Source organism: Bison bison, unplaced genomic scaffold, assembly GCF_000754665.1.
Source record: "Bison bison bison isolate TAMUID 2011002044 unplaced genomic scaffold, Bison_UMD1.0 scf7180017864108, whole genome shotgun sequence".
Lineage (NCBI taxonomy): Eukaryota > Metazoa > Chordata > Mammalia > Artiodactyla > Bovidae > Bison > Bison bison.
The window spans coordinates 5,376,282-5,392,821 of NW_011494680.1; the positions used below are offsets into that span (position 1 = coordinate 5,376,282).

Here is a 16,540-nt window from a genome sequence, read left to right on the forward strand (position 1 = left end):
CGCGCGGGCTGCGGCCGCACTGCCTGGAGCCGCCGGGCCGGACTCCCGCGCTTGGCCGGGACTCGGACAGCTGCCGCGTGGACCCTAAGTTACTGTGACGGCAGCTTCTCTACATCCTACGCCTAGGATGCAGCTAAGGTACTTTCGTAAAAGAGACTTTTCCGACAAGCCTTTGTACTGTAGATACGAGGGAAAGACTGAGCATGCTCACTTTTTTATACTGATTTTTACAGTATTTGTAAGAATAAAGACGCGTTAGACCCACTTTGATTCCTGCGCTCGCGGCCCTCCGAACCCGCAGGGGAGGGCGCGCATCTGGCTGACTTGCACCCCGGGGCCGGTCATCCCGGGTTGCTTTGCTTCTCAAACAGGCCGAACTCCACCTGCGGACGTGCTGGTTAACTTGCCGAGATCCGTTCGGGTGGAAGGTGCCCGCGCCCCGGGAACGTGTTGGAAACCCGTTGGAGTGCGTCCCACTTCGAGTGGGGGTCTAGGGGCAAGGAGAAGAGGGCTTGGTTACCCGAAAACCAGCCCGACTCATCTTGGCTTTCATGGGATTTGCTTTCACTTTCCTCACTTCTGTAGTCAGCTTCTAGTAGATTTTCCAAGTGCGTGAAGTACAAGTCATGTAGGAGATGGAAAGGACAGTCACAAAGCTACTTAAAACTGGCTACCTTGCCAGTACTTGTAATATTTCAAAGATTAACCTGGACGAATAAATAAAGTCGTTGCCTTTCCCCCATGAGAGTGGGTATTGGGCAGCCTTTCTTTGTCTTGGCTGCTACCTCTATATTATGTAATTTATTAACCGTGGCCTGTCATGATTATATTGTCATAGGGAGGAAACAAAATCTTTAGTGTCCAGAGATAATTAGTCCGGGGTTTTACTTTTAACTCAGATACTCTGCCAACACGGTGAACGATGACCCAGCTCTTCTGTGGCGGGGTGGCCTTGTCTCTGCAGCCAGTGCTAACCAGACCTGTTGTTCTCACTTTATCTATACTTTACTCATAACAGTTTGACCTCTGACATAGTGCCCCCAGAACATTTTCCAAACAATAATAATGAACTGCAAAGCACTTAGGTTGGACACTGACTGTGCAGGGCAGTAATAGACGAGAGGACAAAGGTTTGCCCTTTGCTGGGTATTCTTTGAGGAAATGTTAAAAGAAATGGGGAAAAAAACCTGTTGAATCATGGTAAAATTTGAACAGAACACTTTAAAATTACAGTAGGACAAAATAATTTTTTCTACTGTATTATCTAAAATAAATACGAAGGCCTGAAGCTTATTTAAGCTTTAACATGCAGAAAGGTAATACAAAATATATAATCATAGAAAAAAGTATTTTGATTTATAGTTTACAAAGCCATTTTACTAACATGAAGTTCCATTTCAAGATCATAAAGTACATTCACTTTGCCCAGGGTTAAGAAATTACCCAAACCACCACCACCTCTCAGCCACTTGGTAAAGTTCACAGATCCTGTGGCCGTTGCCAGTGTTCTCAAGAGGCTCTCCCCTCGCTCAGGAGCTCAACCTCCTCCAATCCCACGCTGCTGGTCGGGTGGGTGGTGATGCACCGGACAAAACAGGTTAAAGGCCCCACCTCCTTTCCGAGGACACTCCTCACTTCGTAACTCTGCAGGGAGGAGAGGCAGGCTGGTTAGAGCAAACAGCCCTGGATACCCTGCTCCCCGCCGACTTGGCACACCACAGCCAGAGCAGGAGGCCCTTCCCTGGCCCGTGACCCTCTCTGGAGGTGAGAATAGGCTGTGATACAAGCAAAGGAACTGCTTTTTTCTGGTAGCTGAGTTTGTTTTTACACAAGAACATCAAGAATGTCTCTTATCGATGTCTGTCGGTGGATACAAGGCGCACACCTCTCAGCTGGCCTCTCTAGGACAGAAGCTGGGGGGGAAGCACACGGGAAGCCGTGCCTGGGGTCCCAGCGGGAGTTCTATCGCGCCTGCTGCTGACTCCCACTTCCGCAGTCGACCAGCACTTCTGGTCAAGGACTTGCTCTGCCTGCCTCAACAAGGTATCTCTCCCAGAGCTGCCCTGAGCTGAGCGCCTCTCCCCATGCTGTAGAAAGGCCTTCCATCTCACTGTCTGATGACAGTCTCAGGGAACAGATTAGCCGTGGGCAAGCATCATGTCCACTTGGGAATGCAGAGCTCCAGGCGACGGGGCCCGGTGACCAAGTTGGGCAGTATGTTATGCCCTCCTGGTCTCCAGGTGTCAGACCTCAGGACACTTTCTTTGGGGGAATAGGGCTGAACAAAAAGAGAGGCTTATTGGTCTTCAGGAAGACTGAAGCCTCAGGTCACGTGTTCTTTGGGAAGTTTCTCCACAGGACCTGAGGCGCAGTGCTGGGGCTCCTCCCAGCCCTGCTCTGTGCCAGACACCTGATGGATGTCTGTGATCACTGAGTTCAGTGCTAACTTGCCCCTTCCATCATTAACGTGTCCTGGCAGGGAGACCCAGGCTGGGCGGTCAGCAGCATGGCCAGGGTTGGCGCGTCTGTGTTCCTGATGGGCACCTCACTGCCCTCACCCCGTGTCTGGCTTCTTGTGAGCATGGTGTGGTGGGAGGGGCATGGAGTGTGCCCCATCCCTGCTCAGGACCAGACGCATGCCATGACGGGGTCCAGACCACGTGGGTTTCTGGCTTAGGGCCCAGCGAGGTCCCAGCCGACAGGAGCATAAGGGCCAGCCAGGGACTGGGGGACATCTGTGACCACAGTCTAGCCTTGTGACTGCTGCCCAGCAGAGCCATGTCCAGACAGTGGGTCTGTGTGCACAGCATAGACACACTGAGGCCTGAGATGGCTCCTTCTGCAGCAGTAAATGTCCAGATTGGTCTGGGATGTGGACGCTGTGAAGCCAGCTCACTGCAATCCCCGTCTCCCACCTACAAGACAGGCACAGCACCAAATGCCCTGTTTCCCCACCGTGGTTCACAGGGAGGTCCGACCTCCCTGGTAGCACGTTCAGGTAAGGCGAGGGAGAGAGCTGAGGTCCACGCAGGTGAAGGGGGGAAATGAGAGGATGAGACTGGACAGTGTGGAGGCTTCCCGCCGGGCTCCTGTGGCCAAGACATCAAGGTCACACCCCCTCGGTCACTCCCAGGGCTTCTGTGCTCATGAGGGGCCTCGCACAGGCGCAGTGGCAGGAAGGCGGCAGAGATGCTGGAGAAGGGGGCAGGAGGTTCCCACTCAGGGCTGAGAGGGACAAGGTGATGCTGTATGCCGCTGTGTCGTCTACGAGGGCTTCCCCTGTGTGTATCCATGGGGGGCCCAGGTCCCCTGGATACAAGCACTAAACTCTGACTTGGAAAAAAAAGTCTGAAAAATACCCTCTTTTTAAAATGCCAGGTTTGGCAGCTATAGTTTTCAATAATAACTCTATCATTTATAAATAGAGATTTAATTATACCTATATTGGGGGGAAATTAACATGAAGAAGTTAAAAACAATCACAGTACCAAACTCACACGTGCTCGTTTACATGAATACATGTATTTGTGTGTGAGTATAAAACGTGCCTCTGTTTTTAAAAGGTACAGTGTATTTTCTTTGACTCTTGCTTCTGTGATGTCACTCAGGTAGAGTGGTGGGTGTGACCACTGCCTTCACATCTGAAGCTGGACCTTGTTAAGTGGAGGCCTGAGACCCAACACTCCTGGGTCCTACCAGAAATGGCACAGTTTGTTCTGGGAATGCAGTCATGGTTCTCATGGAGAGTCATCTGATTCTTTGCAATTTGTGAATGTACATCCGCACACTAAACTGACAGAGTTCAGGTGGTCTTCGTGGCCAATGCCCCCCTCTCACCCACACCCGTGTCCACTTCCTTCCAGGTAGACATAAAGCCTGAGAATCCACTGAGTGCAGAGGCGGGGTTGGGGGTGATGAGCTTGGCACCTCCCCAGTCCTACTGGCCTCGCCTCTGCTGGCAGAGCAGCACAATGGGGACACTGAGGTGCTCGCCACTGGGCCTCTCAGCCAGGGCACTGGTGCACATGCCCCACACACGTGGATCACATACACACAAGCACACACAAGCTCTCTAGGATGCAAGCAGTCGAGAAGTCGAATGTGTGGGAGGTACAGCCTGCCTCCATTAAAAGGGAATAAGTGAATGAGTGGGTTCCTACCAGGCCTCTCAGACTCCAGGCCCCTGAAGAGAGCAGGAGGTCGAGGGCCACTGTCCAGGGAGCCTGGGGCCCAGGAAAGGCACCCGGGTTACTGCAGGGCCCATGGATGCTCTGGGTGCCATCCCTAAGCACTCAGCCATGGGCTTCGATTTGTTCTGCTGTGTTCTCCTTGAGAAGAACTCCCCTAGCATCCTCCACGGTAACAAGTTCCAAATGGCTCTGACACAGACAGAGCTCTCCTCCCTGAGGGCATGAGGTGAGATGGACCTGCCATATTTAGTGTCTGTTTAAAGCCCCCTACCTTGGAACTCTCCAATCCATAAGCCTTACCCAAGGACCAACAGTCACCGAACCACAGGCTCACCACCCGTGAAACACAGGACTTCCATCTGAAGAGAACACACGCAGGGTCCCTGTCGTCCCCACCCAGGCTGGCTACCCTCTAGCTGTCGCTTGTGAAGACTGCAGTGACCTTCCCTCTGCGGGTCTCTTTGCATCTGACAGGAGCCCTGTCCCTGTGGCCTCTCCAGTCAGTGTGGCCTCTGCCCATCTTGAGGACAGCAGGGAGCATGGGGGCTGGCTGCTCTAACTGCTGATTCCCATTGCACTTGCACACGATCAGGGACACCTGTCCACAAGCCCTCCTCGAGACATTGGTCCCCACCGCACAGCAGCCCCTTGGATGAAGGTTTGTTGGGGGGAGGGGGCAGGGGGTCAACAAGTTGCTCTAAAGAGGTGCATGAGGCTGGGGATTCGAGTTGGAACCGCAGCCAGACCAGGGCTCCTTACAGATTCTGTGCACGGACATTCCGATTTACTCAAAACTCTGACATCTGGTATAAAGTAAAGACTGTAATAAGTGCCACTTCTCCCCCCACCCCTAAGCCCAGGAGGGGCTGGCAAGCAGCTAGGAGGGCTGCATGGAGCCTCCAAATTCAGGCTGGATGCAGAGTGGGCCTGTGGCTGTGGGAACCCTTAGCTCTGCCGATGTGAGCATCCTCTTTGCCAGCAACTGCAGGAGCTGTGCACGTCTGCCACCTGGGTTTCGAACCCTGAGAGCAGACACGCAAGCCCCTCACAGGCTTCTGCATGGCTCTGACATGGACAGAGCTATCTGCTCCATAAGGGTGTGAGGCAAGGCAGGCGTGTGCAATTAGGTAGGTGTGTAAGGGAATGCAAGTGTGTAAGGTAAAGTGAGTGTGTAAGGTGAGAGGTGTGTAAGGTAATACCAGTGTGTAAGATGAGGTGGATGTGTAAAGTGAGATGGGTATGCAAGGTGAGATGGGTGTGCAAGGTAAGGTAGGCCTGTAGGTGAGGTAGGTGTGTAAGGTTAGGTGTGTAAGGTGAGGTGGGTGTATAAAGGAATGCAGGTGTGTAAGGTGAGGTGGATGTGTAAGGGAATGCCACTGTGTAAGTTGAGGTGGTAGTATAAGGTAACAGTTGTGTAAGGTAACAGGTATGTGAGGTAAGGTGGGTGTGTAAGGTAAAGTGGGTGTGTAAGGTGATATGGATGTGTAAGGAGGTAGATGTGTGAGACTGGTGTGCAAGATAAGGTAGGCATGTAGGTGAGGTGGTTGTGTAAGGTGAGGTAGGTGTGTGAGGTAGGGTGGATGTGTAAGGGAACACAGGTGTGCAAGGTAAGGTGGGTGTGTAAGGTGAGGTGGGTGTGTGAGGGAATGCAGGTGTGTAAGGTGAGGTGGATGTGTAAGGGAATGCCAGTCTGTAAGTTGAGGTGGGTGTGTAAGGTAACGTGTGTGAGGTAAGGTGGGTGTGTAAGGTAAGGTGGGTGTGTAAGGTGAGATGGATGTGTAAGGTAATGTCAGCGTGTAAGGTGAGGTGTGTATGCTCAGGTGGCAGTCTCTTTGAGGAGCATGCCTCACACCTCTTCACAAAGCCACCACCATTCAGTCAGGGCAGCTCTGAGAGGTTTCCATGCACTCAGACTCACCCAGCAATTTAAAAAATGTATGTCTCAGATAGCTGTTCTATTAGGTCTAACTTGAAACCTTGAGACCATCCTATCACAGTGGAAGCCAGGGGACAGAGCCCCATATCTCCTGCAGGACTGATGAGAAGTAACCTCAGTTCCGAAAGGGAAAGGCGTGAGTCAGAGGAGGAAGCAGGGACCGAGCTGAGCCTCCAGAGTCTGACCTCTATTGGTGCCCAGCACACGAGGAACAGGCAGAGGGGAGAAGCACACACCCAGGGGCTGGGCCTCCACTTACCCCATCCTCGCAGGCAGCAAACCTCAGGAGCGAAGAGATGCTGTCTTGTAGCAGCTGCAAGAACCACCAAGGGGGCTGCGTCAACACCCAACCCCACTCACCGGAAACACCCCTCCCGGGGACTGACGTGTGGCTCGAGGCCACCAGCTCCACTGCAGAGACTTGAGCCTTCCCTCCCCGGGAAGAGACCAGGAGAGGCAGCCCCCTCCTGGCCGCAGGTGAAGGGGCCCTGGAGGTGGACACAGATGCACCAGCCCCTGCCGGCTCCTACCTTGACCCTGACTGTGCACCGGGGTTGCGAGGGGGAGTCCAGGAAGACCTGCAGGTGCCTCCTGAGGATGGGCAAGGTGACCACGTGGGAGCAGTCCCCACAGGAGAAGGTGCCGCTGCTGTTGGAGACAAGAGGACAGAGAGTGGGAGCCTGGTGGGGACAGACAATTCCTGCACCCCGGGTCTGGGCATCACGTTCAGAAACCCAGGTCTTGACACAGGCCCGAAGCAGCCTGGGTGCAGAGATCTGGCCACTTGTGGAGTGGCCGGAGGAGGGAGAGACCTGGCAGGGAGCTCACCTGGCTGAGTGCCCGGCCAACAAGGGGCGGGGCCAGGCAGACCTGCTCTGGTCACCTGCGTCCCTGCTCCTTCCTGCCTCCCAGGAACCTAGCTCCACGCTCCCATCGTCTCCAAGCCCTGGCCTGCACTGTCTGGTCTGGGCCCGAGGCCACCACCCAGCAGGTGTCCAGCAGCAGGAAAGTGAGGGCGCCCTGGGTGCCTCTAACGGCCAGTGGGGCCAGAGGACTGGCTCGGAGGGTGGGTCCAGGGTGTGTGGGGGGCAGGGGGCAGTAATGCTGGGCAGGAAGGTATGTCAGCTTGCGAAGGGTCGCCCGTGCGGTCACCAGCATGCCACACATTTATGTTTGCCCTAAGTTCTTTCTCTCCCACTTGACAAAAGAGGAGCTGAGGAAGCCCGCTCTTTTCTCTTCTAGGACCAGAGGAGCCTCAGGGAGCAGGAGGAGCGCAGTGGTGACTTGGGGAGAAAATGCGCCCAGCCTCCTTTGGCAGCTCGGCTGCCCCATGTGCCCCCTTAGCCCCAGGCCGTGGGGTTCCTGGCGGCTGCCCCCTACCTGTCTGCCAGGCTCCGTTCCAGTCTCTCGCTGCCACACAGATCACACACAGGCCACGAGCAGGCGGTGCTCTCGTCCACAGCAACCACGGTGCCTGGGATCAGGGAAGGGGAGCTGGGCTCAGAGGCGGCTCTGTCCCCCAGCCTCTCTGTGCCCCTCAGGTCACAGATGGTAACAGGAGGTGCCCAGGTTTGTTTCCTCAATTTGTGAGTTTATATAAATGCTCCTAAACTTATTATTATTACTTCCCTGGTGGCTCAGATGGTAAAGCATCTGCCTACAATGCGGGAGACCCAAGTTCAATCCCTGGGTTGGGAAGATCTCCTGAAGAAGGAAATGGCAACCCACTCCAGTATTCTTGCCTGGAAAATCCCATGGATGGAGGAACCTGGTAGGCTATAGTCCATGGGGTTGCAAAGAGTTGACACGACTGAATAACTTCACTTTCACTTTCAAACTTATTATAATTCCCATTTATTGCACTAAGTTACAGCAAAGGACAAGTTTTAAAGCGTAAGCCTATTACCACCTACCCGAGTATTTTTGTCTTTGCGTTCTCCCAGCATGCGTGTTATGAGTACGTGACAAGAACGCATGCCTGCGCCGTCACGTCCTGCCCTGAGGCTCTGCATGACTGAAGATTTACGTCAGGGTTCCCCTGACCACTCTCCAGACTGGACACTAGGCGTCCAAACTGCTCTAGGACAAGGCAGCAGGCATCTGTCTACTGGGCCCTTTCCGTGAAGGGCTCTTCCCCTGGAATGGACTCATGGAGTGGACGGAGTCACTGTGTCCAAAAGTGTGAGCCCAGAGATGGAAAAACCCTCAGAGGTGCATCCCACAGGACCTCTGGCTCACACTGTTCACATTCGCCCACTGCCTGGACATTTACAGTAAGCATCTGCCTCCTGGATGGTGGAATGGAATCCCACAGCTTGGTTTCCACTTTCTTGATAAGGAAAGATTCTTACTGGTTTGTTAGTATCTCCTCTTATGTGGTTTCCCTATTTCTCTTTACTCCAACATTTGTGATTTATTTATTCAACAAACAAATATGTATACAATGTTTTTTACTGTGGGATATAAATGTAGCACTGTGAACATAAGAATAAATGCCACAATTACAATGGACTCCACAGTCTGACTGGGAAAGCAGATAAACAAATGAGTAAAAATATCGTGAAATATGGGAGAAAATATCCGCAAAAGACACTCTGATAAAGAATTGCTATCCAAAATATACAAATAACCGTTAAAACTCAATAATAAGAACCAGAATAACCTGATTAAAAAATGGGCCAAAAACTTCAACAGACACCTAACCAGAGAAGATACACAGACGGCAAAGAAGCACACAAGAAGATGTCCAGTGTCATGTCATGAGGGAAATGCAAATGAACACAGAAGTGAGACACCGCTGCACACCTATGAACACAGAAGTGAGACACCCCTGCACACCTATGAACACAGAAATCAGACACCGCTGCACACCTATGAACACAGCAATGAGACACCCTTGCATACCTATGAACACAGCAATGAGACACCCCTGCACACCTATGAACACAGCAATGAGACACCCCTGCACACCTATGAACACAGCAATGAGACACCCCTGCACACCTATGAACACAGCAGTGAGACCCTGCTGCTCACCCACAGGGACGGCCAAGTCCTGAGCACTGACGCACCAAATGCTTCTGAGGATGTGGAGCAACAGGAGCTTGCAGTCACTGCTGGTGGTAATAAAACATGGTATGGCCGCTGTGGACAGTTTGGCAATTTCTTACACAATTAAACACTGTCCTATGGTACAATGAACCAATCACACTCCTTGGTATTTTCACAAAGGAGTTGAAAACACAGGTCCACATACACATTGCTGCTGCTGCTGCTGCTGCTAAGTCGTGTCAGTCGTGTCCGACTGTGCGACCCCATAGACGGCAGCCCACCAGGCTCCCCCGTCCCTGGGATTCTCCAGGCAAGAACACTGGAGTGGGTTGCCATTTCCTTCTCCAATGCGTGAAAGTGAAAAGTGAAAGTGAAGTTGCTCAGTTGTGTCTGACCCTCAGCGACCCCATGGACTGCAGCCTTCCAGGCTCCTCTGTCCATGGGATTCTCCAGGCAAGAGCACTGGAGTGGGGTGCCGTTGCCTTCTCCACATTGGCATGTGGCTATTTACTCTTAATTACCAAAACATGGAAGCAACCAAGAAATCCTTCAGTAGGTGAATGGATACATAAAGTCTGGCTTATCTAGAAAGTGCAACATTGTTCAGTAATTTTTAATAAATGAGCTCTCTGGTCATGAAAAGACATGAAGGAACCTTAAATGCATATTACTAACCAAAAGAAGCCAATCTCAAAAGGCTACAGACTGTATGATTCCAACTATAGGACATTGTGGCAAAAGCAAAACTCTACAGATTGTGAAAAGATCAGTGGCTGCCAGGTATTAAGGGGGAGGGCTGAAGAGGTGGAGCACAGACGTTTTAGGTCAGGAAAACCACTCGGTACAGCACTGTAATGATGGCTGCATGTCATAAGTTTGTCTAAATCCACACAATGTAGTCACCAAGAGTGACCCCAGCTATAGCTATGACTCTGGGTGATGAGAGTCGGTACAGGTTCATCAGTTACAACAAATGCACCATCTGGTGGGGGTGCTGACGGTGGGGGAGGTTGTGCATGTGTGGGGGTAGAGAGAATGTGCAAAATCTCTGAACCTTCTGCTCAATTTTGCTAAAACTGCTCTAAAAAATAGTGTCTTGAAGGAAAAAAAAAAGTAGAACATAAAATACATGCTAAATTGAGAAATGGAAAAGACCCCTTAGAGGGGCCTAAGAGAGGCCCTCTAGGCTGGCCTAAGTGTCAGGGGAGGCTTCCTGAAAGAATGGAGCTGAGGTGGGGCTGCTGGTAGGGAGGGGCACAGGCCCACCCTTTACCCTGAGGCAGAGAAAAAGGCAGGTGAGACAGCAGAAAACTGTGCGGGCGAGCACCTTCCAAGTCTCCTTGGGATTCTAGACTTGATCTTGGAAGGGATGAGAAGCCAGGAAGGAATTTTAAACAGGAGATTGAGTTGGTCTAATTTTCTTGGAATGTGAAGCACTGTACATACCATCAAGATACACTGCAAATCTCAGACCATCCTTGTTGAAGAGTGGTGAAATGAGACATGTGAGAAAAAGTAAGATGTGAACTAAGTTTCCAGAAAAACAGGAGAGTCATCCTTCCCACTCTTGGAGCAAAGAATTTAATTTTCCACTAGAACAAACATTAGGAGAAAATGTATCTGTAGAGGATAAAATAATGAGAACTAAGTAGGCTTGGTTTATTAAAATGCATTCCTGCAATGCATCCTTGAATGACTTTTTGAAAAGGAAAATAATACATCCTGATTTAAAAAAGACTGCCTAGCTAATTTCATTGTTCTTACAAATCTAATCAAGATTGAGTCAAAGTTAAGCCAGTAAAAGGCTGAAAGTCAAGCCAGTAAAAGCACAGCCGGAAGGCGCGTCTTCACAGAGGGCAGAGTCCAAGCTGAGGGGAGGGCTCCCAGCACAGAGACTCAATCACACAGTTATGGCGAGTCTGCTAAATGAATTAAGAAAAAGAAGACTGGTACAAACCACAGTTCCTTTTATCCTACGGTATCCGTGAGTGCTAACAACATTTACAATTACATGGGATTAAGCAATTTCCTTCCAATTACAGAACACGACTCGAGCTGAGGAAATACATTTTGTCTGGGGTCTTCATACCACTGGCAACCCCCTTCTGGCAAGCCAGGCAATGGCTGGATCTGGGTTTGATCCCTGGCTCCCAGTGTGCATAAAAGTTATGTCCACACTATACTATGGCTTATTAAATGTGCAACAAATGCATAATGTCTAAAAAACGAACACCTTAATTAAAGAATACTTAATTGCTAAATTACGTTAACTGTCATCTAAGCCTTCAGCAAGTTGCAATCTTTTTGTAAGAGTAGCATCGAAGATCACTGATCACAGATCACCATGACAAATATAACCATAAGGAAAAAAATTGAAATACTGCGTGAATTACCAAAATGTGACACCAAAACACTAAGTGAGCCACTGAAAAAACGGCAGGGAGAGACTTGCTTGACACACGGCTGCTGCAAACCTTCAATCTGTAAAAAGCATAGTATCCACCAAGCACTATAAAACGAAGTAAGCCTGTATTAAAGAATCTGAATCAATAATTCATAACTTTCCAAAACAAAGCACCAGGCCCAGAGGAGTTCACTGATCAATTGGAGCAAACATTTAAGAAAGAAATTATACCAATCCTATGCAGTTCCCTCCAGAAGACAGTAGCAGAGGGAGGGAGTACTTCTCAGCTCATCCCCTAACAACAGCATGCACCTAATTCCAAACCCAGATACAGACACTACCTGAAAAGACAGTTACAGACCAGGGTCTGTCATGAACAGAGCTGCAAATGTCCTTAGCAAGATATCAGCAATCTAATCCAACTATATATAAAAAAGGATTACACCATGACCAAATGGGACTCATTCCAGGTTTATAGGCCAATTCAATATTTAAAAAAAATCAACTAATTTATCACCGGGTGTAATTTATCACCGGGCTTCCCTGGAGGCTCAGCACTAAAGAATATACGCCAGTGCAGGAGACACGGGTTCAATCCCTGGGTCGGGAAGATCCCCTGGAGAAGGAAATGGAAACCCACTCCAGTATTCCTACAAGGAAGTTCCATGGACAGAGGAGCCTGGTGGGCTACAGTCCATGGGGTCATAAAGAATCAGACATGACTTACCGACTAAATAACAACAGTCTATCATATCAACAGAATAAAGAAGAAAAATCATATGATCGTATCAATAGATGTAGAAAAGCCACTTGACAAAATCCAATACCCACTGATGATAAAAACTCTCATTAATCTACGAATAGAGGAAGTTTCCTCACCTTGGTAAAGAACATTTATTAAAAGCCTACAGTTGGAATAAACCAATAAAGAAGTTCTGTGATTTAGGAAAGGATGACCCTAAAGGATTAATACAGAGGAGGCCTAGATGACAGCTGACAGCAGAGCAATCAGTCAAGGAAGGTTCAGAGGGACAGAAGGCTCCAGGAGAGAAATTACATAGGAAAAGGATGGCTCCAAAGATCTGTCACCATTTTTGAGGATTTGGAAAATAATTAAGAGTATAAAGCAGGCAGTGTAAGTAAAACAAAATTCAACACAAAACTCCATGAAAAGAATCATACAAGAAAGGAAATACAGTATGTACTAGTTTCCTGTTCAGCGAAAAATATTTATATAATCATTATAATAAAATACCATTTACTGTTTTTCATCTATGAGGATCAACCTGCAACAAAGGGCAAAGCTTTACAGCTACAGAACGGAACATTATCGATCTTAATAATCAGAACTGACTGGAGGGGAAGTAAGAGACCGGTACATTCTTTCCCTTCAATATGTGGAATAAAGAGATATTATCTTTAGCTGAAAAAACAACAAACACTCAAAACCCTGACAGCTGACATCACTGACTAATGGTGGGAAAGGTGGTGCTTTCTCCTTGAGATCAGGAACAGGGCAAGGAGGTCTCTCTCATCACTTCTCTTCAATCTGGTGCTGGGAATCCAGCTAAGGTGAGAAGGCCAGAAAAAGAAATAAAATGGATAGAGACTGGGAGTGAAGAAAAACTTGTCCTTGTTCACAAGTGACAGTTTCCTATATAGACTATCTCAAAGAATCAACAAGAAAAAAATCTAGCGCTACAAAATGATTGTAGCTAGGTTGTAGGATACAAAGTTAAAATACAAAACTCAATTGCTTTCCTATACACTAACAATGAACAAGTGAAATTTTAAATTAAAAACATACAATACCATTTATATTAGCTAAAATAAATGAAATACTTAGGTATAAGTGTAGCAAAATACATACAGATCTGTATGAGAAAAACTGTAACACTGCTGAAATACATCAAAGATCAAAATTATGAGAGAGATAGTCCATGTTCACGTACAGGAAGACTGAACACTGTTAAGATGTACACTTTTTCTAAGGTGCACTGCAGATTCAACACAATTCTCATCAAAAGCACAGCAAGTCACTTTGTGGATACCATAAGCCAAGTTTCAAGTTTACACGGGAGGCAGAAAGGCCTAGAGTAGGCAGGACAATACTGGAGAAGAATGGAGCTGAGGACAGACACACAACAGAGCCACCGTCATCAAGACAGCATCCTGCCCTCGAAAGAAAAAACCAACGCAACAGACCAGAGAGCCCAGAAACACACCCACACGAACACAGTCAACTGACCTGACATTTCAATAGAGGAAAAGACAGTGTTTCCAATAGTGTTGCAGCAACTGACAAACACCCTGGAAAAACAGGAATCTAGAGAAAGACCTTACCTCTTTTACAAAATTTAACTCAAAACAGATTGTATACTGAAGTGTAAAATGCAAAACTATAAAATTCCTAGAAGAAAACAGGAAAAAAATCTGGGTGACCTTAGTCCGGCAATGAGTTTTTAAATACATCAAAACCACAATTCATGGGGAAAACTAAGTCTATGTTGGACTTCATTAAAATTAAAATTAGTCCACAAAAGACACTGTTAAGAGATGAGATGCCATAGATGGGAAAAGATATTTGCAAAGTACCTATCTAGGACAGGACTGCAATCCAAAATATATGAAAAACTCAAAAAACTCAATAAGAAAGTGAATAACCCAAATAAAAACGGACAAAGCCCTTGGCAGACACCTCACCACAGAAGATATACAGATGTCAAATAAACATAGGAATGACGTTCCATAGCACATGCTGTCAGGAAAACGCAAACTGAATCAGCAACCTGACACTAGCACACACCTGTGAGAATGACTGACGATCTACAACCTGAGAATACCCAGTGCTGGGAGGACGGAGCAGGGGGATGTCACATGTCACAGCTCTGCTCCAGGAGCTTGAGGCAGCCTGTGTCGGCCCAGGGTCACTCCACAGGCACCGCTGGCCAGAGACCCTCCACCAACACTGCCCCTCTCCAGACAGGTCACAGAGGATACCTGATCTCCCTCATCTTGGGCTGTACCTCCCGACACTCCCTTTGGTCACCATGTCTGGACATGGGGTGTTCGGTCTCAGCCTCACGTTCTGCCCTCTGAAGGGCCACTTCCTACAGATGCCTCCCTCATCACGTGAGGAGGGAGCACAACTTCTGCTGCTGCTGCTATTTGTGATTGTGGCCCACATGAAAACTATGTCAGACATCAGGCATACACCCAAAGAACAGGAAGTAGATGTCCACCCAAGGACCTTACATGAAAATTCAGAGCAGCATGAGTTATAGGATCAAAAAAGTGTGCATCCACTGATGAATGCATAAATAAAACAGGCTCTATCCATATGATGGACTATTCAGCCCCAGAAAGGAACAAAGCCTGAGAAACGCCTTGAAAATGTCCTGCTGAGTGCAAGCAGCCAGAAACCAAGGAGCACACAGCGTATGATTCATTCACATGAGTGTCCATGAGGTAGAGGGCAGAGGAGCAGGAGCCAGGGGCTGGGAGGGGATGAGATGTGAGTGCTGACGGACACAGGGTTTCTCTCTGGAGCTTAGTGGCCATGCTTGCACAACTGTATGAATACACTACAATGAGTTACACACTTTAAAAGGGTGAATTTCTGCTCAATGACACTGTGATTGAAAACTAGGCTGCCACTCTATTTTCAAAGCCAGTGAGACGACAAAGGCCAAAATGTAAACTAGGAGGGGGTTGCACAGTACTGTAAATGGACTGCCACCGAATTTCTCATTCAAATGGTTAAATTTTGTATTTTGTAAATCTCACTGTAAATTATTATTTCTTTAAAATGTGAGGTTCTTTAGGAAAGGCAAGTCTCTGTCTCACCACTGTCTGCACGCTCCTGGCCTACATCTCTATGCTTCTTACTCCCTGGCTGCAGGTAAGAGTGGTCTGGCTCCAAACCCTTCTCAGGAAGCCAGCTCTTCAGGGACATTTTCTCATAAAATGCGGGAGGGGTTTGGGGGTGGGAACTGTCACCTGGAGTCGCTTCCTCCTCCTTCCACTGGCTCTGAGCCTGGATGACCCACCCTGGGAGACCCGAGGGGATGGGAGCCTGGAGAGCACAGGCCGGGGACAGTCTGTGTGGCTCTGCAGAGTCCGGCCTTCACGCCTGTCCACCGGCCTGCCCAGCCTCCAGACTCTCAGCCAACCTCTCCTGTGCTCCTCCCAACAGCCAACAGCCAGCCCCCATTTTACTCCAGAGTCGACCCGTGGTGCTGAAAACAGGGCTTCATCAAGACAAAAACCTGACTGTTCCACTCCGTTAGCACAGCTGGGACAGCAGAACAGGACAGGGCCAGCTGGCCACCTTGGCCCCTCTCCTCCAGCACATGGAGCTTGTGCAGCTGTCCTGGGTTTCCCACGTGCCCTCCCACCTTTCTGAAAGGCCTGCACCAGCTCTGCCTGGGCAGGGGTGGCAGTCTGGGCCCCATCCCTGCTGTCGCTGGCTCCAGCCCCCGAGCCCCCAGCCAGCCGCCCGCCTGTGGCAGTCGGAGCACAGAACTTTGGCTTCCCCGTCAGCCCACGGACTCCTCAACCAGTCTCTGAGGTCAGTCCTGCCATCCTTGGAGCAGAGATGAGAGAGCGGGGGCAGGAACAGACCCAGCTGACGGCTGGAGCCTGCCTTCTTCAAGTCCATGAGCCTGAGGAGCTACATCTTGGTGGGAACACTAGGGTAAAGGGAATGCACTGAAGGAAACACAGCAGACACGTGCTTAGCCTCACAATCACACAGGGGACTTGGGCTCAAGCAGCAATGGGGTCACAGCCTTTGCTGTTCATAAAAAGCACACGGGGTTTGGGGGTCGAGTGGCCCTGGGGTGGAGGACACAGGCCCGCGACGTACGTGTGGAACCTCTGTACCTTCTGGAAACTGACTAGCACGGTGCTGTCCCAGATCACTGTTCCCCCACGTGTCCGGTCTCCTGACCGAACTCT

At 49.4% G+C, this 16,540-nt stretch overlaps 1 protein-coding gene across 4 annotated transcripts in view; it reads right to left on the reverse strand.

Moving 5' to 3' along the window:
- Positions 1 to 390: 390 nt before the first annotated feature.
- SPIDR (scaffolding protein involved in DNA repair) overlaps positions 391 to 16,540 on the reverse strand; it is a 281,100-nt gene continuing 264,950 nt past the window's right edge. For all 4 annotated transcript variants that reach the window (XM_010838934.1, XM_010838936.1, XM_010838935.1 and 1 more), the window contains 4 exons: positions 7,507 to 7,600; positions 6,657 to 6,774; positions 6,386 to 6,439; positions 391 to 1,644 (listed from right to left, as the gene is read on the reverse strand). In XM_010838934.1, the coding sequence (XP_010837236.1) occupies positions 1,510 to 1,644; positions 6,386 to 6,439; positions 6,657 to 6,774; positions 7,507 to 7,600 (401 nt within the window). In that variant the 3' untranslated portion in view covers positions 391 to 1,509. The remainder of the gene's footprint in view (positions 1,645 to 6,385; positions 6,440 to 6,656; positions 6,775 to 7,506; positions 7,601 to 16,540) is intronic.